Below are 25,511 nucleotides of genomic sequence, written 5' to 3' on the forward strand. Positions count from 1 at the left end.
TGACCCGAGGACACAGGGCCAGTACAGAAAGTGAGGCTGAGGGGGCGTGACCTGAGGACACAGGGCCAGTACAGAAAGTGAGGCTGAGGGGGCGTGACCCGAGGACACAGGGCCAGTACAGAAAGTGAGGCTGAGGGGGCGTGACCTGAGGACACAGAGCCACTACAGAAAGTGAGGCTGAGGGGGCGTGACCCGAGGACACAGGGCCAGTACATAAAGTGAGGCTGAGGGGGCGTGACCTGAGGACACAGAGCCACTACAGAAAGTGAGGCTGAGGGGGCGTGACCTGAGGACATAGAGCCACTACAGAAAGTGAGGCTGAGGGGGCGTGACCTGAGGACACAGGGCCACTACAGAAAGTGAGGCTGAGGTGGGCGTGACCTGAGGACACAGGGCCACTACAGAAAGTGAGGCTGAGGTGGGCGTGACCTGAGGACACAGGGCCACTACAGAAAGTGAGGCTGAGGTGGGCATGACCCGCTCGATGCAGTTACAGTACACAGCATGACTCACATGGAGAGGGAACTCCAAGCGGTGAGCGCAGCGTTTTGCTCATCTGAACATCAGAGGTATCAATCACAGACCCAACGAGGAAAAAACAAGCTCTCTGCTTTCTTAAGAATTACAATCTACTTGCCTTCGAGCAAGGCATTCGAGCTTAGACAACTTACCCCAGGTATGTAAGGACTTACAAATACAAGACAAGTGATTGGATTGGGTGTAGACATAGAGCAGACAGTGGCGCGGTGCTGGTTGTTGTGAACGTGAGGCAGGACACACAACCTGCCAGCAGCCCACAGCAGCAGTTTTATTGACTGTCCAGTGCTGACCCGATAAAAGATTAACTGCTACTTTACACTGTTTGTTTATGGCCAGTAGAGCTGTCGGGTTGTCTTACCACACTCCACCCGCTCTGAACAATGGCTGTGCTGATGGTAATGCTGGCAATTTCCCTGTTTTTTTGCAGGTCACTGCCAGGGGATTCGCCCCTTTGTTGCAGTTTGCCTACACCGCTAAGCTGTTACTCAGCAGAGAAAACATCCAGGAGGTCATCCGCTGTGCCGAATTCCTGCGCATGCACAACCTGGAGGACTCCTGCTTTCGCTTCCTGGAGGCCCAGCTGCGCAGCGAGGAGGACGGGCTGCTGCTCTGCCACAAGGTGGCGGCGGAGCCCAACAACTCGGAGGACGAGAGCATGCAGTCGGAGGCGGTGAGGCCCACTTCCCCCCGGGCGCGGCGGCGCGCCGATGCGCTCAACTCCTTGCGGCGCCCCGACGACGACCGGCTAGCCATGGCTATGTCCAGTAACTTCACGGACGGCCGTCTGGACTTTGATCGGCACGGAGCGTCCGACCTGCCCCGATGCCCCAAATACAGGAAGTACCAGTGGGCTTGCAACAAGCACAATAACGACACCTCCTCACACACCAGTACCTCAGGTTTTCCAAGCACATTAACGGAGAGCGGCGTCAGCGGGCCGGCGCCGGGCCCGGGCAGGCTGCCAGTGGCCCAGATCAAAGTGGAACCACGGGCGGACGAGGAGGCCATCTCATTGTGCCTGTCGGGGGATGAGCAGGACGCCAGGGAGAAGGACAGTGTGACAGCCATGGAGATGGACAACCCTGTGTCTGTGGAAAGAACCAAGAAGTCCCCTTCCTGCCTCCGGGCCTTCTTCAAGAAAGGGGTGGACGTCCCCAGTCTGCCCAACACATCATCACAGCAGCTATTCGCCAACAGACTCGCCTGCCCCCAGGACAAAGCAACCTCTCAGGGAGATCATCAAAAAGACTTCAGGCCTTTGGACGGGGAGGCGGGCGTGTCTGTTACATCCCCAAAAGACGTGGACGGCTTCCCCGCAGGGTTGTCCCTCAAGTCCGCCTCCTGCGACGGGGTCTGCAAACAGGAAGTGGAGCTAGACCGCCGTAGTGTCATATTTTCCTCAGGGGCCTGCGACCGTCTGGGAACCCCGGCGCACTCCTACCCCGGTGGGAACTCTTTGGAGATGGAGCTCTCTGAGCACCACATGCCAAAGGGCCTGTGGGCCGGGGCCAGCCAGTCCCTCCCCACCTCCCAGACCTACTCTCCCAGCGCCGCCTCCACCGAGCCGCCGCTCCTCGGCCGCTCGCGGCCCAACACCACCAGCTGCCCAGTGCCAATCAAAGTGTGTCCGCGCTCCCCGCCCTGCGAGACGCGCACCAGGACTTCCAGCTCCTGCTCGTCCTACTCGTACGCGGAGGACGGCAGCGGCGGCTCCCCTTGCAGCCTGCCCCAGTTTGAGTTCTCCTCGTCGCCCTGCTCCACCGTGGCGCGCTGCCTCAACGCGGACCAGCAGGACCAGGCGAGCGTGGGGGGCGACGCCCTCTTCGGCCCGGTGCGGCCCAAGATCAAGTGTGAGCAGTCGTACGGCACCAACTCCAGCGACGAGTCGGGCTCCTTCTCCGAGGGGGACAGCGAGTCGTGCCACGTGCAGGAGCGGCCGGGGCCAGAGGTGGGTGTCAAACATTGTCTTTTACACGGAGCGCACAATGTCGCCTTCACACTCAATTCCACACAGACTCATTATATGGCGGTTGGGCCGCTCTCCGGGTCGGCATTAGCAGTCATTAAATCACGGTGTAATTGAGGCAGGAGTGTTCAGCGCAAGATTTACTGCACCACCAAAGGGCAAGGATGTGCTTTGATATTATTAATCTGTTTTATGCACTGCTGGAGATCTGCTAGTAATGAGTCTGAATAGGAGCGAACTGTAAGTGTATATGTGCACAGGAGGAGGTGGTGGTGTTTTGAGGACTGTGATTGGTGGATTTTATATGTTTGTGAGAGAGAAACGGCAGGCGATGGAAGGGTCAGGATTCTCTCAGGGCACGGCTGGCCTCTCAAGTGATTCCCTGTGGCTGTATCTGTCTCCTTGCCAATGCTAACTAGCCTAACGAGCTAATTTAATCCGCGGCAGAAACACCGGCATGCTATAATCCGTCTCCATAAATATGCATATGCTAATTCTCTGGGTAGAGAGATCTGACATTTCTGGTGTATATATCAGCACTTTGCTGTGATGGTGTGCTGTGGTGAAGGTGTGTGCTGTGATGAAGGTGTGTGCTGTGGTGAAGGTGTGTGCTGTGGTGAAGGTGTGTGCTGTGGTGAAGATGTGTGCTGTGATGAAGGTGTGTGCTGTGGTGAAGGTGTGTGCTGTGGTGAAGGTGTGTGCTGTGGTGAAGATGTGTGCTGTGATGAAGGTGTGTGCTGTGATGAAGGTGTGCTGTGGTGAAGGTGTGTGCTGTGATGAAGGTGTGCTGTGATGAAGGTGTGTGCTGTGGTGAAGGTGTGTGCTGTGGTGAAGGTGTGCTGTGATGAAGGTGTGTGCTGTGATGAAGGTGTGTGCTGTGGTGAAGGTGTGTGCTGTGGTGAAGGTGTGTGCTGTGATGAAGGTGTGTGCTGTGATGAAGGTGTGTGCTGTGGTGAAGGTGTGTGCTGTGGTGAAGGTGTGTGCTGTGATGAAGGTGTGCTGTGGTGAAGGTGTGCTGTGATGAAGGTGTGTGCTGTGATGAAGGTGTGTGCTGTGATGAAGGTGTGTGCTGTGATGAAGGTGTGTGCTGTGATGAAGGTGTGCTGTGATGAAGGTGTGTGCTGTGGTGAAGGTGTGTGCTGTGGTGAAGGTGTGCTGTGATGAAGGTGTGCTGTGGTGAAGGTGTGCTGTGATGAAGGTGTGCTGTGATGAAGGTGTGTGCTGTGATGAAGGTGTGTGCTGTGATGAAGGTGTGTGCTGTGATGAAGGTGTGTGCTGTGATGAAGGTGTGTGCTGTGATGAAGGTGTGTGCTGTGGTGAAGGTGTGTGCTGTGGTGAAGGTGTGTGCTGTGGTGAAGGTGTGTGCTGTGGTGAAGGTGTGTGCTGTGGTGAAGGTGTGTGCTGTGATGAAGGTGTGTGCTGTGGTGAAGGTGTGTGCTGTGATGAAGGTGTGTGCTGTGATGAAGGTGTGTGCTGTGATGAAGGTGTGTGCTGTGATGAAGGTGTGTGCTGTGATGAAGGTGTGTGCTGTGGTGAAGGTGTGTGCTGTGGTGAAGGTGTGTGCTGTGATGAAGGTGTGTGCTGTGGTGAAGGTGTGTGCTGTGATGAAGGTGTGCTGTGATGAAGGTGTGTGCTGTGATGAAGGTGTGTGCTGTGATGAAGGTGTGCTGTGATGAAGGTGTGTGCTGTGATGAAGGTGTGTGCTGTGATGAAGGTGTGTGCTGTGATGAAGGTGTGTGCTGTGATGAAGGTGTGTGCTGTTGTGAAGGTGTGCTGTGGTGAAGGTGTGTGCTGTGATGAAGGTGTGCTGTGATGAAGGTGTGTGCTGTGATGAAGGTGTGTGCTGTGATGAAGGTGTGTGCTGTGGTGAAGGTGTGCTGTGGTGAAGGTGTGTGCTGTGGTGAAGGTGTGCTGTGGTGAAGGTGTGCTGTGGTGAAGGTGTGCTGTGGTGAAGGTGTGTGCTGTGATGAAGGTGTGTGCTGTGATGAAGGTGTGCTGTGGTGAAGGTGTGTGCTGTGGTGAAGGTGTGTGCTGTGGTGAAGGTGTGTGCTGTGGTGAAGATGTGTGCTGTGATGAAGGTGTTTCCCACAGGATTTTGAGTATTTGTGGTGGGGGACCGCAGACCCCCTAGGGGGGTGCGGGTGCATGCCCCCCGCAAGATTTTTTAAAAACATTTTAAAGTAAAATGCATGAATTTGGTGTACTTTGAGAAAGCTTAAGAGCAAAATTAAAAGGCTAGATCTATGAAGAACACGTCATCATTACTGTGCTGTGGGTTTACAATGACAAACTAAATTTCTCCCTATAGGTCAGGTGTGTGCTGTGTGTGTGTGTGTGACAGAGGGAGTACAGGCCATATGACAGTTTATAGGAGTGATGTGCTGTGGTCATAAAGATGTCGCGGGTGCTGGATGCAGTGAGCTGGATGTGAGTGGGTGGGTAGCACAGCTCGGCTCGTCATGATGGGGCTCCACACTGCTGACAAGAAGGGATCATAGCCAGTCCTCTCATCATCATCTCATCATCCACCTGGGCAGACGTCCTGCAGGCTGCGGACCAGACCACTGTTGTTGTTGTTTACCGGCTAGAGAAACATGAAGGAGCGTTCGTGTGCTGATCTGGTTTAATCACGTCAGAATGAGCAGCTTTAAACGAATGGCGATGAATTCAATTCACGAGAATGAGCTCTGCACTTTCACTGTGAAATGTACATGTATGTTTTCAGGCCTTTAGCCGATGCTCATATTGTCGCTGTTAGATGAAAACCTAATTACATTTCAGGAGCTCGCCTTCTTTTTTTTTAGCTTGACAACTCTATATTTTGTAGTATTGTTTATTTGTATTTATTTTTAGCCTGTGTCTGATAACTCTAAATGAGTGATCCTCAACCCCGGTATTTACCTGCCCTTATTGGAGTAATTGTAATAAAAAAAAAACGGACACAGCTGTGTGATCTATACACTGAGGGGTGGCACATACATAAAAATGGCCTAGAATGAATGATCGCATCTAACATGCATCTTTTATTTATTCAATGCGGTTTAAAATGTTTTATGAGCCCGAGGATGGTAGAATCTTCTCAGCCCATAGAAGCAATCTTTCAGTTGAAGTCAAATCAAATCACACGCAGGTGTTGAAGTAGCTAAGCGGTGCAGGTTTAAAGCCTTTGGCATACTCTTCGCGCCCAGCCAAGAGCATAGGGCGCGCGGCGATTTTGACGTCATCGCACGGGGCGTGTCGGGGGGCGAGGCCTGAGCGCGGCGCGGCGCGTCCATGGAGATTTTTCTATCAGCGCGTCGGGTTTTGGCACATTGTGCCTGAGAGATCTCCGTGGTAGGCTATCAGCGGATATCTGCTGTGATTGAGTCCTTGCCGTCCTCATCATCGTAAAGTCGACTTCGAAGCATGACGTCCGATTATAACGAACTAGTTGTGTGGCTTAGCCTTCCCAAATGTTGAGGGTCGTTTTTTTTTTGTTAATACATAGAATTGGGAACGTTACATTCAATTTCATTCAGACTGCCTGGCACTAATCGCCGCCATTTTCCCCCGGAGCTTCCACAGGAGGAGGGGTGGTGGGAGGAGCGAGCTGCGCACTGACTATGTTCTGTTTTGGCCCGTGCAGAGTGCACGCGCCCTCCGCGGAGCCCCGCCTCCAGCGCGTGAGCGAAGAGTATGCCAGACGCTTAAAGGAACACTCTGCCCATTTTCAACCAGCTTTGTATCATTAGAACATCAGTGGTATATCAGAAAACTGTAAACGGTTTTGAAGTCTGTCATTTAATTTGACAGTTATTGAGTGTTAAAGTGTGGACCAGTGACATCACTGGTCCACACTAACTCAAATTAATAACTCATTAACTCAAATCAACTCTCAATAACTGTCAAACTAGATGAATGATGAATAGTTTGACAGTTATTGAGAGTTGATTTGAGTTAATGAGTTATTAATTTGAGTTAGTGTGGACCAGTGATGTCACTGGTCCACACTTTAACACTCAATAACTGTCAAATTAAATGACAGACTTCAAAACCGTTTACAGTTTTCTGATATACTACTGATGTTCTAATGATACAAAGCTGGTTGAAAATGGGCAGAGTGTTCCTTTAAGAGCAGTCATCTTGGTGACTCCTCTCCATATGCATAGGCTACTCCTGATTGGTCGATCCTCTCCTGCTCCAAACAGACTGACAGCTCATGCTACGAATGGAGACGCCTCACTCACGTAGAGAAGCGAAAGCTGTATGACAAAAGAGTGAGGAGGGCAGGAGCGCCGCCTTGCTCAAATCATTCATTGGCTGTTGCATATATCAAACCTATGACCTTTTGACCTTTCCAGCAGGATCTCTCTCTCTCTCTCTCCACCAGACCTCCTTGACACTCGTGATTGCATTGCCATGTTTGTTTTAGGTGTAGGCAGAATGATTATTTGTGATGATCTTTTGGTGGAGAGGGCTGCACCGAGTGCACAGAGAGAGAGAGAGAGAGAGAGAGAGAGAGAGAGAGAGAGAGAGAGAGAGGGGAACTGCTGCGTTGCCATGGTGATCAGATTCACAGAGCACGTTTGTGGTTTTGCAGGGTTGGAGCCGAACATGACGGGATTGTGCTCTTTCTTCCTGTGGAAAGAATGTAGTTCCGTACGCTGCAGAGGTAAAAGAGACAGACAGACAGCGCAGTAAAGTGTCATTATGACCTTCATAGCGCGGCACCCGACACAAACTGCCATCAGATTTATGGACCTTTGAAGGGCTGCCGTAAAGTATGCCTGATTGATTTACGGCGCTGAGCTGTCGAGCAGGAGAGCAGCCCAAAATATGTTCCCTTTGTCATGCCTTTGTCTGGGTACTACGAACCCGTCTGTGTGTGTGTGCGTGTGTGTGTGTGTGTGTGTCATGCACTCCATTACCACGCACAATATCCTCTGTCAAATCTCTATTGACTCGCACGGCGTTATCTGCCAGCTTTCCACTGGCTATCGCCGGCTGTTGATAAGATTTATTATGAATGACTGCGTTTCCCAGGTCTCCTTGCTCTACACACGTTCCTGCACCGGGGCTTTCTAGTGGAGGTCACGGCGAGGTACTTACAAAATGAAGCCACACAGTGTTGGGTTACTCCCCCCTTGGCCTTTCTCTGCCGAGAGAAATGCTACCTCATGCTTCCTGGGACACTCTTTTTTTTTCCGATCCCCTCGCTGTCATTCGGCCGTCCAAAAACGGAGAGAAGGCTCGCCCGCTCCCTCGTTATGTTTGCAGAGCGAATGGCAGGCAGAGAGAGAGAGAGAGAGAGAGAGAGAGAGAGAGAGAGAGAGAGAGAGAGAGAGAGAGAGAGAGAGAGAGAGGAGAGCAACTCCGCTCCGGTAAAAATAGCTGCAGCAACAGAGAACTGGACACACAATGAATCCCGATGAGGAAGGAAGTAGTTAAAGCGCGGGCTCTGGTCTGGCCGAGGCCGTAGTCATTCAAGGTAGCCGGTGTCACTCGAGGTCTCCTCCGGGGCAGCTCCCCACCACTCTGCTGTGGGTTATATGGGCTGTTAGTTCATATGAGCCACATCTGTGTTAACCCCGACAACACCTCCGCACAGCTGACAGGCGCACAGGCCCCGCCCCCGCCCGCTTCACAGCCCACTTTTAACGGGCGGGATTTTACAGCTCTGTTTGAGCGGCTTTTACGAGTCAATGAGGGTGAAGAGGGCAGAGCCTTCAATCACTCAGGTTAGTGTCTCCACAAAGAGCCACAAAGTGTGCCTGTGTATACTGCCGGAAACTCAACTGACGGCCCATTACGCATTCCTACACAGCACCACTATGGCTGCTGGGTATCGCCACTGACTTCACGTTTCCATACGATTCCGATACCCAAGGTCCCGATTCGATTCGATTTCCACGTACTTCCGCTCAGTTACAATAACAATTTTGCTTGATGTGAAAGAGAGAACTAACGTTAATGCTGTAAGTTGTACAGGGAACCCTCTAACCTGGTGCATTATTAAAAGTATGAATGTTTAACGTTACAGATGATTACGAGATCTCGTTGCGCTGAGAAATAAACCACGCGAGTCTAACGGGGTTCAAGTTTCAAGCATCCACGAGAAAAGGCATTATAATAAAAGATCGATATTGGGATTTATGAATCGATATTGGTTCCTTCAAATGAATTCGTATTGATAAAATAGTTTTTTTTACTGTGCCCCACACAGCACCCATTTATATCTCCATCTGTCTCCATCTCTTGTCTTTGTGTCTCGCAGTCCCTCTCTCTGTCTGTCTCCGTCTCTTGTCTTTGTGTCTCTCAGTCCCTCTCTCTGTCTGTCTCCATCTCTTGTCCTGTTGTCTCTCAGTCCCTCTCTCTGTCTGTCTCCATCTCTTGTCTTTGTGTCTTTCAGTCCCTCTCTCTGTCTGTCTCCATCTCTTGTCTTTGTGTCTCTCTGTCCCTCTCTCTGTCTGTCTCCATCTCTTGTCCTGTTGTCTCTCAGTCCCTCTCTCTGTCTGTCTCCATCTATTGTCTTTGTGTCTCTCAGTCCCTCCCTCTGTCTCCGTCTCTTGTCCTTGTGTCTCTCAGTCCCTCTCTCTGTCTGTCTCCATCTCTTGTCTTTGTCTCTCAGTCCCTCTCTCTGTCTGTCTCCATCTCTTGTCATTGTGTCTCTCAGTCCCTCTCTCTGTCTGTCTCCATCTCTTGTCTTTGTGTCTCTCAGTCCCTCTCTCTGTCTGTCTCCATCTCTTGTCTTTGTGTCTCTCAGTCCCTCTCTCTGTCTGTCTCCATCTCTTGTCTTTGTGTCTTTCAGTCCCTCTCTCTGTCTGTCTCCATCTCTTGTCTTTGTGTCTCTCTGTCCCTCTCTCTGTCTGTCTCCATATCTTGTCCTGTTGTCTCTCAGTCCCTCTCTCTGTCTGTCTCCATCTATTGTCTTTGTGTCTCTCAGTCCCTCCCTCTGTCTCCGTCTCTTGTCCTTGTGTCTCTCAGTCCCTCTCTCTGTCTGTCTCCATCTCTTGTCTTTGTGTCTCTCAGTCCCTCTCTCTGTCTGTCTCCATCTCTTGTCTTTGTGTCTTTCAGTCCCTCTCTCTGTCTGTCTCCATCTCTTGTCTTTGTGTCTCTCTGTCCCTCTCTCTGTCTGTCTCCATCTCTTGTCCTGTTGTCTCTCAGTCCCTCTCTCTGTCTGTCTCCATCTATTGTCTTTGTGTCTCTCAGTCCCTCCCTCTGTCTCCGTCTCTTGTCCTTGTGTCTCTCAGTCCCTCTCTCTGTCTGTCTCCATCTCTTGTCTTTGTCTCTCAGTCCCTCTCTCTGTCTGTCTCCATCTCTTGTCCTTGTGTCTCTCAGTCCCTCTCTCTGTCTCCATCTCTTGTCTTTGTGTCTCTCAGTCTCTCTCTGTCTGTCTCCATCTCTTGTCTTTGTGTCTCTCAGTCTCTCTCTGTCTGTCTCCATCTCTTGTCTATGTGTCTCTCAGTCCCTCTCTCTCTCTGTCTCCGTCTCTTGTCCTTGTGTCTCTCAGTCCCTCTCTTGCTCTGCTGCAGTGTAGGCGTCGAGCGCGCTCTAGCCTATCGTCTGGCCACAGCGGTGCAAATATTGATCTGGAGAGCGAGTGGGAGGAATGGGGAAGTAGTCCTGATACATCAGCACATTGTTCTTTATCAGGCCAAATGTGAAATAGAGTGAACGCGTGACAGGAAGTGCACAGACCTTAATATCAGTTCCGCTACCCGGCGTGTGCTGTGCCAGAGAACCTTTGCTCTATTCTTGAAATGATGTGGCTGTGGTCTCGAGTCCGATGTGCCATTCATAACATGAGCAGTGTAGTGGCTGCTTACTTGTTTTAGTAACATGAACAGTGTAGTGGCTGCTTACTTGTTTTAGTAACATGAGCAGTGTAGTGGCTGCTTACTTGTTTGAGTAACATGAGCAGTGTAGTGGCTGCTTACTTGTTTTAGTAACATGAGCAGTGTAGTGGCTGCTTACTTGTTTTAGTAACATGAACAGTGTAGTGGCTGCTTACTTGTTTTAGTAACATGAGCAGTGTAGTGGCTGCTTACTTGTTTTAGTAACATGAACAGTGTAGTGGCTGCTTACTTGTTTGAGTAACATGAGCAGTGTAGTGGCTGCTTACTTGTTTTAGTAACATGAGCAGTGTAGTGGCTGCTTACTTGTTTTAGTAACATGAGCAGTGTAGTGGCTGCTTACTTGTTTTAGTCATATGAGCAGTGTAGTGGCTGCTTACTTGTTTTAGTAACATGAACAGTGTAGTGGCTGCTTACTTGTTTGAGTAACATGAGCAGTGTAGTGGCTGCTTACTTGTTTTAGTAACATGAGCAGTGTAGTGGCTGCTTACTTGTTTTAGTCATATGAGCAGTGTAGTGGCTGCTTACTTGTTTTAGTAACATGAACAGTGTAGTGGCTGCTTACTTGTTTTAGTAACATGAGCAGTGTAGTGGCTGCTTACTTGTTTTAGTAACATGAGCAGTGTAGTGGCTGCTTACTTGTTTTAGTAACATGAGCAGTGTAGTGGCTGCTTACTTGTTTTAGTCATATGAGCAGTGTAGTGGCTGCTTACTTGTTTTAGTAACATGAACAGTGTAGTGGCTGCTTACTTGTTTTAGTAACATGAGCAGTGTAGTGGCTGCTTACTTGTTTTAGTCATATGAGCAGTGTAGTGGCTGCTTACTTGTTTTAGTAACATGAACAGTGTAGTGGCTGCTTACTTGTTTTAGTAACATGAGCAGTGTAGTGGCTGCTTACTTGTTTTAGTAACATGAGCAGTGTAGTGGCTGCTTACTTGTTTTAGTAACATGAGCAGTGTAGTGGCTGCTTACTTGTTTTAGTAACATGAGCAGTGTAGTGGCTGCTTACTTGTTTTAGTCATATGAGCAGTGTAGTGGCTGCTTACTTGTTTTAGTAACATGAACAGTGTAGTGGCTGCTTACTTGTTTTAGTAACATGAGCAGTGTAGTGGCTGCTTACTTGTTTTAGTAACATGAGCAGTGTAGTGGCTGCTTACTTGTTTTAGTAACATGAGCAGTGTAGTGGCTGCTTACTTGTTTTAGTCATATGAGCAGTGTAGTGGCTGCTTACTTGTTTTAGTAACATGAACAGTGTAGTGGCTGCTTACTTGTTTTAGTCATATGAGCAGTGTAGTGGCTGCTTACTTGTTTTAGTCATATGAGCAGTGTAGTGGCTGCTTACTTGTTTTAGTAACATGAACAGTGTAGTGGCTGCCTACTTGTTTTAGTAACATGAGCAGTGTAGTGGCTGCTTACTTGTTTTAGTAACATGAACAGTGTAGTGGCTGCTTACTTGTTTTAGTAACATGAACAGTGTAGTGGCTGCTTACTTGTTTTAGTAACATGAGCAGTGTAGTGGCTGCTTACTTGTTTTAGTAACATGAGCAGTGTAGTGGCTGCTTACTTGTTTTAGTAACATGAGCAGTGTAGTGGCTGCTTACTTGTTTTAGTAGCATGAGCAGTGTAGTGGCTGCTTACTTGTTTTAGTAACATGAACAGTGTAGTGGCTGCTTACTTGTTTTAGTCATATGAGCAGTGTAGTGGCTGCTTACTTGTTTTAGTAACATGAACAGTGTAGTGGCTGCTTACTTGTTTTAGTAACATGAACAGTGTAGTGGCTGCTTACTTGTTTTAGTAACATGAGCAGTGTAGTGGCTGCTTACTTGTTTCAGTAACATGAGCAGTGTAGTGGCTGCTTACTTGTTTTAGTAACATGAACAGTGTAGTGGCTGCTTACTTGTTTTAGTAACATGAGCAGTGTAGTGGCTGCTTACTTGTTTTAGTCATATGAGCAGTGTAGTGGCTGCTTACTTGTTTTAGTAACATGAACAGTGTAGTGGCTGCTTACTTGTTTTAGTAACATGAGCAGTGTAGTGGCTGCTTACTTGTTTTAGTAACATGAGCAGTGTAGTGGCTGCTTACTTGTTTTAGTAACATGAGCAGTGTAGTGGCTGCTTACTTGTTTTAGTAACATGAGCAGTGTAGTGGCTGCTTACTTGTTTTAGTAACATGAACAGTGTAGTGGCTGCTTACTTGTTTTAGTAACATGAGCAGTGTAATGGCTGCTTACTTGTTTTAGTAACATGAACAATGTAGTGGCTGCTTACTTGTTTTAGTAACATGAGCAGTGTAGTGGCTGCTTACTTGTTTTAGTAACATGAGCAGTGTAGTGGCTGCTTACTTGTTTTAGTAACATGAACAGTGTAGTGGCTGCTTACTTGTTTTAGTCATATGAGCAGTGTAGTGGCTGCTTACTTGTTTTAGTCATATGAGCAGTGTAGTGGCTGCTTACTTGTTTTAGTAACATGAGCAGTGTAGTGGCTGCTTACTTGTTTTAGTCATATGAGCAGTGTAGTGGCTGCTTACTTGTTTTAGTAACATGAGCAGTGTAGTGGCTGCTTACTTGTTTTAGTAACATGAGCAGTGTAGTGGCTGCTTACTTGTTTTAGTAACATCAACAGTGTAGTGGCTGCTTACTTGTTTTAGTAACATGAACAGTGTAGTGGCTGCTTACTTGTTTTATTATGTGCTCGACTAATGTTGTCAGATGAAATCCTCGTAAAACTCAACCATTTCTTCTTCTTTTTATTGTTTTGCTTGAACCGAAAGTTGCTGAGGAAGTTTTGTCACCCTGGCAGCCATGAAACAAACAAAAACACATTGGGTAGTTTCTAAACCCTACTACATGAATACAACAGTGTCAACTGGAAAATAAGTTCTACTAACTATACTATACTATACTATACTATACTATCAGTGTTGGGACTAACGCGTTATTAAGTAACGCGTTACAGTAACTAAGTTACTTTTTGCGGTAACGAGTACTGTAACGAATTACTTCATCAGTAACGTAACGTACTTACAATTATTGCGGTTTAAACAGGCTCGTTACTCGTTACTCCACGATTCTGTGCGGGACCTACAGCAGCGAGGGTAGAGAGGAAAATGCGAGTCTGGCGGCGGTCTGATGAGGAAGTAGGCTAATCGTGCGGCACTTCTATACTTTCTAATGTTACTGGACCAAATTCTGATAGTGAAACGGGTCATTTTGCGCGAGCTGTGTTGTGTACGGTAACGGTGTTCACTTCACACCGCTCGGCGAGTCAGCAGCATGGAGCCCTCTCCTCCTCGCTTCTCTCAGGCTGTCTGTCACCAGTGTCCTGCTGCACCCAGGCAAGCACAGCACTCGTCTCTCGCTTACAGATTCCCCTCGCGTTGGAGGGTGTTCACGGTGTGTTTCACGTTGTTTGGTCATGAAATGGGGAAAAAATGCCTGCAAGTCTGCTGCCTTTTGGAGATGAACTGCTATTAAAGGCACCCGCGATGAGCGGCTGCTTTGGGGCTCTGCTCTGTCCCTATCTGCAGGCAGTGCTGGGCTCTGCTGCTCACTGTCACTCCGCTTTTACAAACGGTAACCACAGTGTTTATGTTGTTCAGCCAGGATATTATAGACTACTGATACAGTTGTTAATTATACAGTGCCAAAAGTGTACTGGCTACTTTTTGAAGGCAATAATAAATATGCCTCAATGTTGTCTTGTCCCACACTGTGCTACAGCAACCCCAAAATAATGTGTGTGCATTAATAAGAGAATTGAGAGTTAAAAAAAAAGTAACTCAAAAGTTACTTTCCTAGTAACTAAGTTACCTGGACAGTAACGAGTAACTTAAAGTAACTGAGTTACTTTTCAGAGCAGTAACTAGTAACTGTAACTAAGTTACTAATTAAAAGTAACTTGCCCAACACTGTATACTATACTATACTATACTATAGTACTCATTGGAGATTTGAATCTGATGTAGTGATGTATGACAATATGATGAGAAGTGTTACAGCTGAATGGCTTATTTTGAGTGTACACCTACAGTAAGAGGCAGTATGGTAATGAGGAGAAATCCCTGGCAGTGATTCTTCTTCTCATCTGCAGAGGGAGTCTAGTATGGAGCTATGATGAGCGGAGGCTGGCTTCTTCAAACCTAACAAGAGGAGCGGTGTTTGCCCAAGCATTTTACTTTTAAACCTATATTTACCCAGGGTGATGTGAAGAAAAAGTAGTAACACGTTAATGAGATACTGTGCCTCTTCATTACAGCTCAAATCGCCCCCCTGGAGGACAGAATGTGGAGTGCTGAGCGGAGCGCCACAGATAGAGAGCCCATTCAGCCCAAACACAGACAGAGTCTTTTACTGCGTTATTTGTCATGTCTGCAGGGAGGAGGCGAGTGTGTAGTGTGTGATGAGGCTGGGCTGGAGAAAGATGCTGTGATGCCAGCTGAGTTACATCTATAACTATACGTCAGTCAGGCCTCAGTGCCAGCTGAGTTACATCTATAACTATACGTCAGTCAGGTCTCAGGGCCAGCTGAGTTACATCTATAACTATACGTCAGTCAGGCCTCAGGGCCAGCTGAGTTACATCTATAACTATACGTCAGTCAGGCCTCAGTGCCAGCTGAGTTACATCTATAACTATACGTCAGTCAGGCCTCAGGGCCAGCTGAGTTACATCTATAACTATACATCAGTCATGCCTCAGGGCCAGCTGAGTTACATCTATAACTATACGTCAGTCAGGCCTCAGCGCCAGCTGAGTTACATCTATAACTATACGTCAGTCAGGTCTCAGGGCCAGCTGAGTTACATCTATAACTATACGTCAGTCAGGCCTCAGGGCCAGCTGAGTTACATCTATAACTATACGTCAGTCAGGCCTCAGGGCCAGCTGAGTTACATCTATAACTATACATCAGTCATGCCTCAGGGCCAGCTGAGTTACATCTATAACTATACGTCAGTCAGGTCTCAGGGCCAGCTGAGTTACATCTAACTGTACGTCAGTCAGGCCTCAGGGCCAGCTGAGTTACATCTATAACTATACATCAGTCATGCCTCAGGGCCAGCTGATTTACATCTATAACTATACGTCAGTCATGCCTCAGGGCCAGCTGAGTTACATCTATAACTATACGTCAGTCAGGCCTCAGGGCCAGCTGAGTTACATCTATAACTATACATCAGTCATGCCTCAGGGCCAGCTGAGTTACATCTATAACTATACGTCAGTCAGGTCTCAGGGCCAGCTGAGTTACATCTAACTGTACGTCAGTCAGGCCTCAGGGCCAGCTGAGTTACATCTATAACTATACGTCAGTCAGGTCTCAGGGCCAGCTGAGTTACATCTAACTGTACGTCAGTCAGGCCTCAGGGCCAGCTGAGTTACATCTATAACTATATGTCAGTCATGCCTCAGGGCCAGCTGAGTTACATCTATAACTATACGTCAGTCATGCCTCAGGGCCAGCTGAGTTACATCTATAACTATACGTCAGTCAGGCCTCAGGGCCAGCTGAGTTACATCTATAACTATACGTCAGTCAGGCCTCAGGGCCAGCTGAGTTACATCTATAACTATACGTCAGTCAGGCCTCAGGGCCAGCTGAGTTACATCTATAACTATACTGTACGTCAGTCAGGCCTCAGGGCCAGCTGAGTTACATCTATAACTATACGTCAGTCAGGCCTCAGGGCCAGCTGAGTTACATCTATAACTATACTGTACGTCAGTCAGGCCTCAGGGCCAGCTGAGTTACATCTATAACTATACGTCAGTCAGGCCTCAGTGCCAGCTGAGTTACATCTATAACTATACATCAGTCAGGTCTCAGGGCCAGCTGAGTTACATCTATAACTATACGTCAGTCAGGCCTCAGGGCCAGCTGAGTTACATCTATAACTATACGTCAGTCAGGCCTCAGGGCCAGCTGAGTTACATCTATAACTATACGTCAGTCAGGCCTCAGTGCCAGCTGACTTACATCTATAACTATACGTCAGTCAGGCCTCAGGGCCAGCTGAGTTACATCTATAACTATACGTCAGTCAGGCCTCAGTGCCAGCTGACTTACATCTATAACTATACGTCAGTCAGGCCTCAGGGCCAGCTGAGTTACATCTATAACTATACTGTACGTCAGTCAGGCCTCAGGGCCAGCTGAGTTACATCTATAACTATACATCAGTCAGGCCTCAGGGCCAGCTGAGTTACATCTATAACTATACGTCAGTCAGGCCTCAGGGCCAGCTGAGTTACATCTATAACTATACGTCAGTCAGGCCTCAGGGCCAGCTGAGTTACATCTATAACTATACGTCAGTCAGGTCTCAGGGCCAGCTGAGTTACATCTATAACTATACGTCAGTCAGGCCTCAGGGCCAGCTGAGTTACATCTATAACTATACGTCAGTCAGGCCTCAGGGCCAGCTGATTTACATCTAATTATATGTCAGTCAGGCCTCAGGGCCAGCTGGGGCGCAGACACCCCCCAGGACCTTCCATACTGTGGCAGCTGTGGGCGGGACTCTGGCATCTCTTTCCTGGGATTTACTGTTGGTGAAGTTGAGTTTCTGTAGGTGGCACTCTTTTCTGTGTCTGTTCGGCCGTGGTTAACTACCCAGATTAGGCCTGGGCGATAATTCATTTATCGTCTTTCAGTGGAATCATTATTGTGATGACATGAAGATATTTTAATATCGTGACACACATTTCGGCTGTCTAAGTTGATGATGACAACCTATCCCTAACCCTAACCCATCATGACCATTTTACTTAAAAACTAGTTATGGTAGGAAGGAATATTTGAACATTTCAGTTTTGTTTGAAATCACACACCTAACATAATTATTCAACGTGATTTATATTGATTTCAACCATATCGCCCAGCCCTAACTAAGTTATTCCTCCATTCATTCCAAACAAGGCGCTGTTGCTGCCGCTGGAAATGTAAAACACATCACTTCCTGTGTGCCACTGGAAATGTAAAACGCATCTCTTCCTGTGTGCCATGGAAATGTAAAACGCATCTCTTCCTGTGTGCCATGGAAATGTAAAACGCATCTCTTCCTGTGTGCCATGGAAATGTAAAACGCATCTCTTCCTGTGTGCCACTGGAAATGTAAAACACATCACTTCCTGTGTGCCACTGGAAATGTAAAACGCATCACTTCCTGTGTGCCATAGAAATGTAAAACGCATCACTTCCTGTGTGCCACTGGAAATGTAAAACGCATCACTTCCTGTGTGCCACTGGAAATGTAAAACGCATCACTTCCTGTGTGCCATGGAAATGTAAAACGCATCACTTCCTGTGTGCCAGAGGATTTTTCCATGGAAACCAGGTGTTTAAAACTAGCTGTGATGAACCTGCTATGTGTTATATCAATCAGTGATAGAGAATAGCTTCATGGAAATATGTTTATAAGAGAATGTTGTGGATTAGTAGTTTAACCCGCAGGATGGGGCGGTTACTAATGAACTTCTGAGGAACATTATCTTCATAAAGATCTGAGCCGTGATGAATCATTGTGATGCTGCTTGATAATCCCATTTGGAAGCATGTGAGCTTCATCACAGGGTTAATTACAGAACTAGCGTGGCACAATAAACACAAATATGCCCAATTCCGAACCCCACACTACACAATAAGGTCTCCTTTAAGATTGGATTAGATAAGGGAGTTGCACAAGTGTTACATGGTGTAAGTCAGAGACCTGGACAATGGGTGGCAGCGGGGAGGGGCGACTATTTTAGAAAATTGCCTCACCTTTTGAAAGCAAGCTGCTAGAGAGAAATGAGAGTGCTGATGGCCCGGGGCTTTGTGTGGACTGCTGTGAATGGAGACAGAGCCTCTGTGGGAATGAGGTGAGTGTGGAGGGTTCAGCGCAGGGTGACAGACTGCAGGTGAGCCGGGTCACCTGTCCCAGTCCGGGTCACCCGTCCAGCCGGCTCGCCCCGCCGCGGGTCTCCACCCGCTGCCAGCTGCCCAGACAGGCACACTACAAAAAGATACACCCTAACAAGTTAAAGCTAGTTGAGCCTTGAAATCTTGTTTTAAATGAAAAAGTGAAAAAGCGAAATCTGCAAATGTCACAAGATCATTTGACTTGCACTATGCTTGCATTATGTGTATGGCTGGGCAATATATCATATAATATTAACATTATTATTAAGCTATATGAGACGAGATATCCTCTGGGATTTTGATTATGATAATATTGTGAAATAACTTACGGTAAAGTGATACAATTTTCTGTACTTGTTAGCCTGTTTTGGCTTGAGTAAAATGAACAATGATTGGCTTTTGCCCGCATCATATTCATATTAGATATTACTGATTACTAAAATTTCCTCATTTTCTTGTGTGTAAATATCTTATGAAAACACATATAATAATTTCCATAGAATATCACCACATTATCAGCATCAAGGTATTCAGTCTAAAATATTGTGGTATTTTAATTTGCCAATATAGCCCAACCCTAATTATGTATTTTAATGATATTATTGCCGTAATTATTATTCTGCCTCATTTTAAGATATTGAAACAGAAACTTTTTTTTATTTTTTATTTTTTTTACAGTGCACACTGTCAGAAAGGAGGCCCAGCTGGCCCTGATAACAGATGAGCCCTACTTTTCACTCTGTACCCCAATTGCAGCAAAATGACCCAGTGAAAGAGAGTGAGTGAGAGAATAAAGAGAGAGAGTAAATCCAGAACAGAGGAAGAGAGTGAGTGAGAGAGGGACGGTGTAATGGAGGAATAAAGAGATTGTGTAAATCCAGAACAGTTGGCTGTGAATTTATGACCACCGTTGAAGCGTACTCTGTCATCCCAGCCTTGTTGCTGAACTGGTTTTCCTGGTGGAGCGGCTAAATATAGCCGTCCCCTGCGTACGACAGACTAGTGAGTGAGGGGGGGGACCAAACCATCACGGGGGGAAGGTGGGGGGGGGGGGGGGGTACCAAACCATCACAAGGTCGCCGCGGAGAAGTGGCTGTCCCTCGTCTCCTGCTCCCCTTTTCATCCAGCCGGGCTGGGTCAAACAGCACCTGCCTGGGAAGCCTGCGCCTCTCTACACCGCTGCTCAGAGAAGCAATTGAATCACAAACAGAGTGGTCTCCTCCACTGCTTTAGATGAAGACAGCAGCTCGTACGGCTGCTTTAGATGAAGATGGCAGCTGGTACGGCTGCTTTAGATGAAGATGGCAGCTGGTACGGCTGCTTTAGATGAAGATGGCAGCTCGTACGGCTGCTTTATGATAGCCTTGGTGCCTCTCTTTGAGGCTGGCGTTGTCCTGCCCTGGCACGCAGCGTGAGCCCAGTGTGGCCTTGAAAGCTCTGTCCATTATTTATTCATGTGTCTGCATGCAGATGTCACGCTGAGATGAGAAGCAGGAGCTCCGAGCGCCACAGAGGTCGGAGCTCCTAATGAGGAAACTCAAGCCATTTTCTCTGGCTGGGGATAGATTGACGTCTAGATTTGCTCTTCGGGCGGAGAGTCATTTGGATTCTGTCATGAGGAGGCACCTGGCTCCATCCCCCCCGGGTGTGCCACTTCTACCCGGTGACGCCTCGGCCGCCACTGTATACCGTCTGGTCGGAGAGAGAGAGTCTCCTGTGTCGGGCTGGGTAAAAAATAATTGATATATCGATATCTAATCGATATTCATTTGAAGGAGCTGATATCGATCCATAAATCCCAATATCGATCTTTTAATAGAATGCCTTTTGCCGTGGATGCTTGAGGCTTTAACCCCGTTAGACACTTGTGGTTTGGTTCTTAGGAAACAAGATCTCGTAAACATCTGTAAACATTAGGGGTGTCACGATACACTCAGTTCACGATACGATACGACACACCATATTGGGTTCACGATAATGATACGATACAATATTTTAACAATATTTTTTTGCGATCGATTTGTAAGTAATTTCACCATTTTCATCCTCCGTGTCTGCAACGTCCCTCGTCTGTTCAAACAAAGCAATGAAAAGGAGAGCGAGCATGCAATCAGATGCAGATCAGTGCCACCATGTTCTTCTTTTTCTCGCGATATGAGATTAAATCTCAACGATACATATTGTCACGTTTTGATATCGCGATATATTGTGGGACGATATATTGTGACATCCCTAGTAAACATTAATCTTTTTAATAATGCACCAGGTTAGAGGGTTCCTCATACAATTAACAACATTAGTTATTTGAGAATCTCTTTCATATCCAAGCAAAATTGGTATTGTAACTGAAATATCGATATCGAATCGGAAATCGAATAGAATTGGGACCTTGTGTATCGGAATCGTATCAAATGGGGAAGTCAGTGGCTGTGCTGTGTTGTCCTCTGCAGCAGGCAGCTGTGTGACTTGAGGGTCGTCCCCAGGGAGCTTCTGGCCCTGCTTGAGCAGCCAGGTACAGGAGGGAACGCAGAGCTCCTCCGTTTCCTCCTTCGTTTGACTTTGTTCTTCCGGAGAGGAGAGAGGAGAGAAGAGAGGAGAGAGGAGGAGAGGAGAGGAGGAGGAGGAGAGAAGAGGAGAGGAGGAGAGAAGAGGAGAGGAGGAGAGAGGAGAAGAGGAGGGGAGAGGAGAGGAGAGAGGAGGATTGGAGAGGAGATGACAGGAGGAGAGGAGAGAGGAGGGGAGAGGAGAGAGGAGGGGAGAGGAGGAGGGGAGAGGAGGAGGAGAGGAGAGAGCGCAGAGGAGAGGCAGCCACGGGGAGGGAAAGGGAAAGGGAGAGCAGCTAGCCTCCTCTCATCTCTGCCAAGCTCTCCGGCTGTCTTCCTCTGGCTCTTTGTTATGCCTCGACTCTGCTCGCCTGTTTCCCTGCGAGCTCCCCGCTCCCTGGTGCAGCAGATAGCGCTGCCTGTGATGTGCTTCTCAGAAGGTTTGCCATCACCTGAGGGAGAAGAGGCCCAGCTATTGTTGCTCTCCAAGCCGAGAGAAAGAGAATCACCACATACAACCTTGATACTGTCACATCGGCTGAGGAACATCACACTCAAAATGCCTATTTTGATGTTTGCGTTTGAATAGGTTAGCACTGGCGGTGTTGCATTTATTCCAGTAATTCTTTTGTTCTGCGGCCCTGAAGACTCTCGCTAGTTGCCGGTGCAGATATTCATGCCCCCCAGAAAGCACCTGCCACTGATTTGGAGCAGGTTGACAAGGCACCACCCCCCCCCCCCCCGCCCTCCTTCCCCCAAATCTGTCATGTTGGCACCTTGCCAAGCGGTGAGGGACAGATGGAGAGAGGGACTCTTTTCTTGGATCACCTTTTCCCCCTCTGCTTGAGAATGTGCTACATGTTAAATACGAGGGTGAGACGGAGCTAAAAGCTCACTGTGTCACGTGACTCATACTCTCTCTGCCATAGGGGAGTGGTGCTCTTTTGCCATCTTGTGGAGAAAAGCAGGAACTGTCTTATTAGAGCGAGAAGGGGGCATTGATATTATACAATATAAAAGTACCGGTACACTGGATGTGGATGTGGATCTACAAAATATGATGGAGGGATATGACTATATGACTGAGCTGAATCTAAACACATTCTACAGAGTTTCAAAGTCAGAGTTTAAATCACGGTTATTAAGTTGACTGCTATCTTAAATATCTTAAATATTATTTTGCTTTTTCAATAGATAATAGAATGATCGTAGTGAACCTTCAGAACGTCTTTATTTTTTGTTTTTGCTCTAAGTGAAATGTTTTGTGGTCACATGATTCAGTAGGTCACAGGTTGGCTTGGTTCCAGCCTTAAAACTCGTTTTTTGAAATGTCTATGGAGAAAATGAATGGGAAACTCACTTCCAGGGCATGAAATGCCACGTGACTGTTGAGCAAAAAGGGCTGTAGGAGGAAGATGTAAGTTCAGTTCACCTTGACTCTTTGATTGACAGCTCTCTGTTGTTTGTTCTCTCACAGGTAAAGCTCCCTTTCCCTGTAGATCAAATCACAAATCTTCCACGGAACGACTTCCAGATGATGGTGAAAATGCACAAACTGACCTCAGAGCAGCTGGAGTTCATCCACGACGTGAGGCGGCGGAGCAAGAACCGCATCGCAGCACAGCGCTGCCGCAAGAGGAAGCTCGACTGCATCCTGAACCTGGAGTGCGAGATAAGAAAACTGGTGAGTCGACCCGGGACAAGAAGACTGCTGCTCTCAACCTCCTCCTAATCAGACAGAGAACACAGCTCCTTCTCTATCCCGGGATTTCTTTTTTTTTTTTTTTATGCATCAAGGAGAAATATCCCTAAATGGATCGCAACCTGACCTAATGTACTATTATTTATCAGGGTAACTGCGGGGGATAGTCGGACCTGATTCTACGGTTATAATCCACAGTTCATGTTAAGAAGTGGCACCTGTCAGCCTGAGGTAGATGATGAGAGAAAATATTAAAGGGAGATTCAGTCATGTATTAGCTTTGTCGGCCTCTATTGGCGACAAGTAGGAATTGCACCAACATTGATAGAACATACGTTTCAAGGTCTCCCATCCCCGTTGGCCTGTAATGGACACAAATAATATAGTTACATTTTTACTTTTTCAAGCTAGCTAGTTAGAGCAGAGATCCAACAGAAACATCTCATGAAGAGGAAATATATCACGGTCATAATGATACTGCTTCATCACTTGCTTTTTTGGCTTGAGGATGAGACGACATGTTTTAGCCCTCATCAGGCACGTGGGGGACGAGATTGGCTTGAAACTAGTTTTGTTCCAGGACAGAGAGTACGGGTTCCAGGACAGAGAGTACGGGTTCCAGGACAGAGAGTACGGGTTCCAGGACAGAGAGTACGGGTTCCAGGACAGAGTACAGGTTCCAGGACAGAGTACGGGTTCCAGGACAGAGAGTACGGGTCCCAGGACAGAGATTACGGGTTCCAGGACAGAGATTACGGGTTCCAGGACAGAGATTACGGGTTCCAGGACAGAGAGTACGGGCCGCACGGGCTGTATGGGCCGTACGGGCCAGCAAGTGGTCAAAGTAAACCTGTGGGTGGTGGGATTGGCGTGGTAAGGGAAAGGGCGGGCTAGGGAAAGGGGTCGTAGCTAGGGATAGTATAGTCTCAATGCCAGACCCATGAGAGTTCTTACGCTGATACACTACATTACTGCATGCTGCAGATCTCTCTCTGGGTCTGATACACTACATTACTGCATGCTGCAGAGCTCTCTCTGGGTCTGGGACACTTTCCCTCAGAGGGCTGGTTATGGGAGGGAACCGTTCATATGCCATTGATGGCTTCAGTCCTCCCCAATCAGTAACGACTTTGCGATCAGACGCACCCCATTTTTCGAACCGCTCTCTCATCGGTGCTACGACCTGTCACTCATTCAATTTCATTTGGGTGGGTCAGGGGGAGGGGGGAGGGGTTAAGAGTAGGACCATGTTCCATGTGGAAAACTATTAGCTGCATTGTTCTTTCTTCAATTGTCAGCCTCAAAAGGTCAAACGCTCTACATCTTGCTGTGCTATGGGACAATTCAATGTCTTATTTATCGCACCTCCAGGTCTGTGAGAAGGAGAAGTTGCTGACAGAGAGGAACCAGCTGAAGGCGTGTATGGGCGAGCTGTGGGAGAACTTCTCCTGCCTGTCCCAGGAGGTGTGCCGTGACGTGCAGCTGAGCCCCGAGCAGGTCCAGTCTCTACACCACTACTGCCCCGTGCTGCGGCCCGCCAACTCCAGCGCCGCCCCCGAGCCCAACCTCCACCACCCCAACTCCAACCCCCGCCCCAACACCAAGCAGCCCCTCCCCGCCGCCACCAGCATCGACCTCACCACCACGCGCTCGGGCTCCACCACCCCGGAGCCCGGCTTCCTCAGGTCGCCCGGCCCCTCCGAGAGCGAGCGCGACTCGGCCGTCAGAAACGGGGCAGGCGGGTCGCTCAAAGATATGGACGGACAAGACGCCGGCTTGTACATGGAGGCGGGGCTTTCCTTGGAGAAATCCAACCAGACAGTAACGGTCGATTTTTGCCAGGAGATGACTGACAAATGTACAACTGACGAGCAGCCAAGGAAGGACTGTACTAAGTAACGGTGGTTCTCTGTGTTGTTGTTGTTGTTGTTGTTTTTTTATTATGATTATTTAATTTGAGTTTTACTCTTCTGACAAACCCTTTCTCGGGGTTGTTGAGATGGTTCAGCCTCTGCCAGTGTTCATTGAAAACAAGCTTTGTTTGTATTTATGTCTTTTTGTGCTGTCTTTTTTTTAAGGTTGACACTAAAGTTGTCTTAACAGCAGCAATACTGTTCTCCAGGTATTCTCCTCTTCCCACGACAAAGTGGGAGCTTCTCACCAAACCCTTATAATGGTGCTATACTCGCTCCGGCAGCAACCTCTACAGTGGAGACACTGTTCCTCATGTATGGCAGTCTACTCACAACAGGGATGGAGACACTGTTCCTCACGTATGGCAGTCTACTCACAACAGGGATGGGCAAAGATCACAACTCAAAGTCACACCTCATCGGACCTAGCAGCAGCTCTCTCTCTGTCTCTCTGTGTGGTATAGAATCTCTGTTTCTGCCTTTCTCTTCCACATTCTCTCCTTTTCCCCACTCTGGCTCTGTCTATTAATCTTTTCGAGGGCTGGGTATCGGTACTCAATACCTTTATGGCAGGGCTTCGCAAAGCTTTTCATCTTGGGACCCATATCGACTGAAGAAACCCAGTGCCAAGTAGTATCGAAACTTTGCTACTCAAACGATACCTCCATTCGATCCTTTTTGTACACAGATCTAGAATAAAAATGACTATTTGTATGGTTTTGCTGGCAGCCAATCGGCGCAAGCGTTGTTCGATTTAATGTGACGTGTGATTGGCCCACTACCGCAGCAGCTACAACCCACAGAGTATGTGGTGGTGAAGGCGAGCGCGGTGTCTGTGGCGGAGTTGGCAGTTCAGCATGCCGAGATGCCACCAAAATGTTCAAAAAGTATGGCTATACTATGTGTGTTTAAAAACAAAACACTATCAAATGGAGTATTCTTGGTATCGGTATTACTTTAAGGTTGCTGGTATTGGTATTGGCATCGTAATTCGTAATTGAACGATACCCCGCCCTACTCTTTTCTACCTCTTCCTCTCTCTCTGTCTTTCTCTCCCTCTCTGTGGTTATCTCGCTATTTCTCAGTGACCCTTGTCACAGCAATTCAAACTCAGGA

The 25,511-nt window shown here is 47.8% G+C and overlaps 1 protein-coding gene across 1 annotated transcript in view; it reads left to right on the forward strand.

The window, feature by feature from the left end:
- Positions 1-24,381, forward strand: part of bach2b (BTB and CNC homology 1, basic leucine zipper transcription factor 2b) — a gene marked incomplete at its 3' end in the record, with an annotated part of 121,223 nt that extends 96,842 nt beyond the window's left edge. Inside the window, exons 3-5 of the mRNA XM_083643495.1 lie at positions 968-2,488; positions 22,258-22,464; positions 23,854-24,381. Of these exons, the coding sequence (XP_083499621.1) occupies positions 968-2,488; positions 22,258-22,464; positions 23,854-24,381 (2,256 nt within the window). The remainder of the gene's footprint in view (positions 1-967; positions 2,489-22,257; positions 22,465-23,853) is intronic.
- Positions 24,382-25,511: the final 1,130 nt, after the last annotated feature.

The sequence above is a fragment of the Poromitra crassiceps genome (assembly GCF_964638095.1).
Source record: "Poromitra crassiceps genome assembly, chromosome: 9".
Taxonomy (NCBI): domain Eukaryota; kingdom Metazoa; phylum Chordata; class Actinopteri; order Beryciformes; family Melamphaidae; genus Poromitra; species Poromitra crassiceps.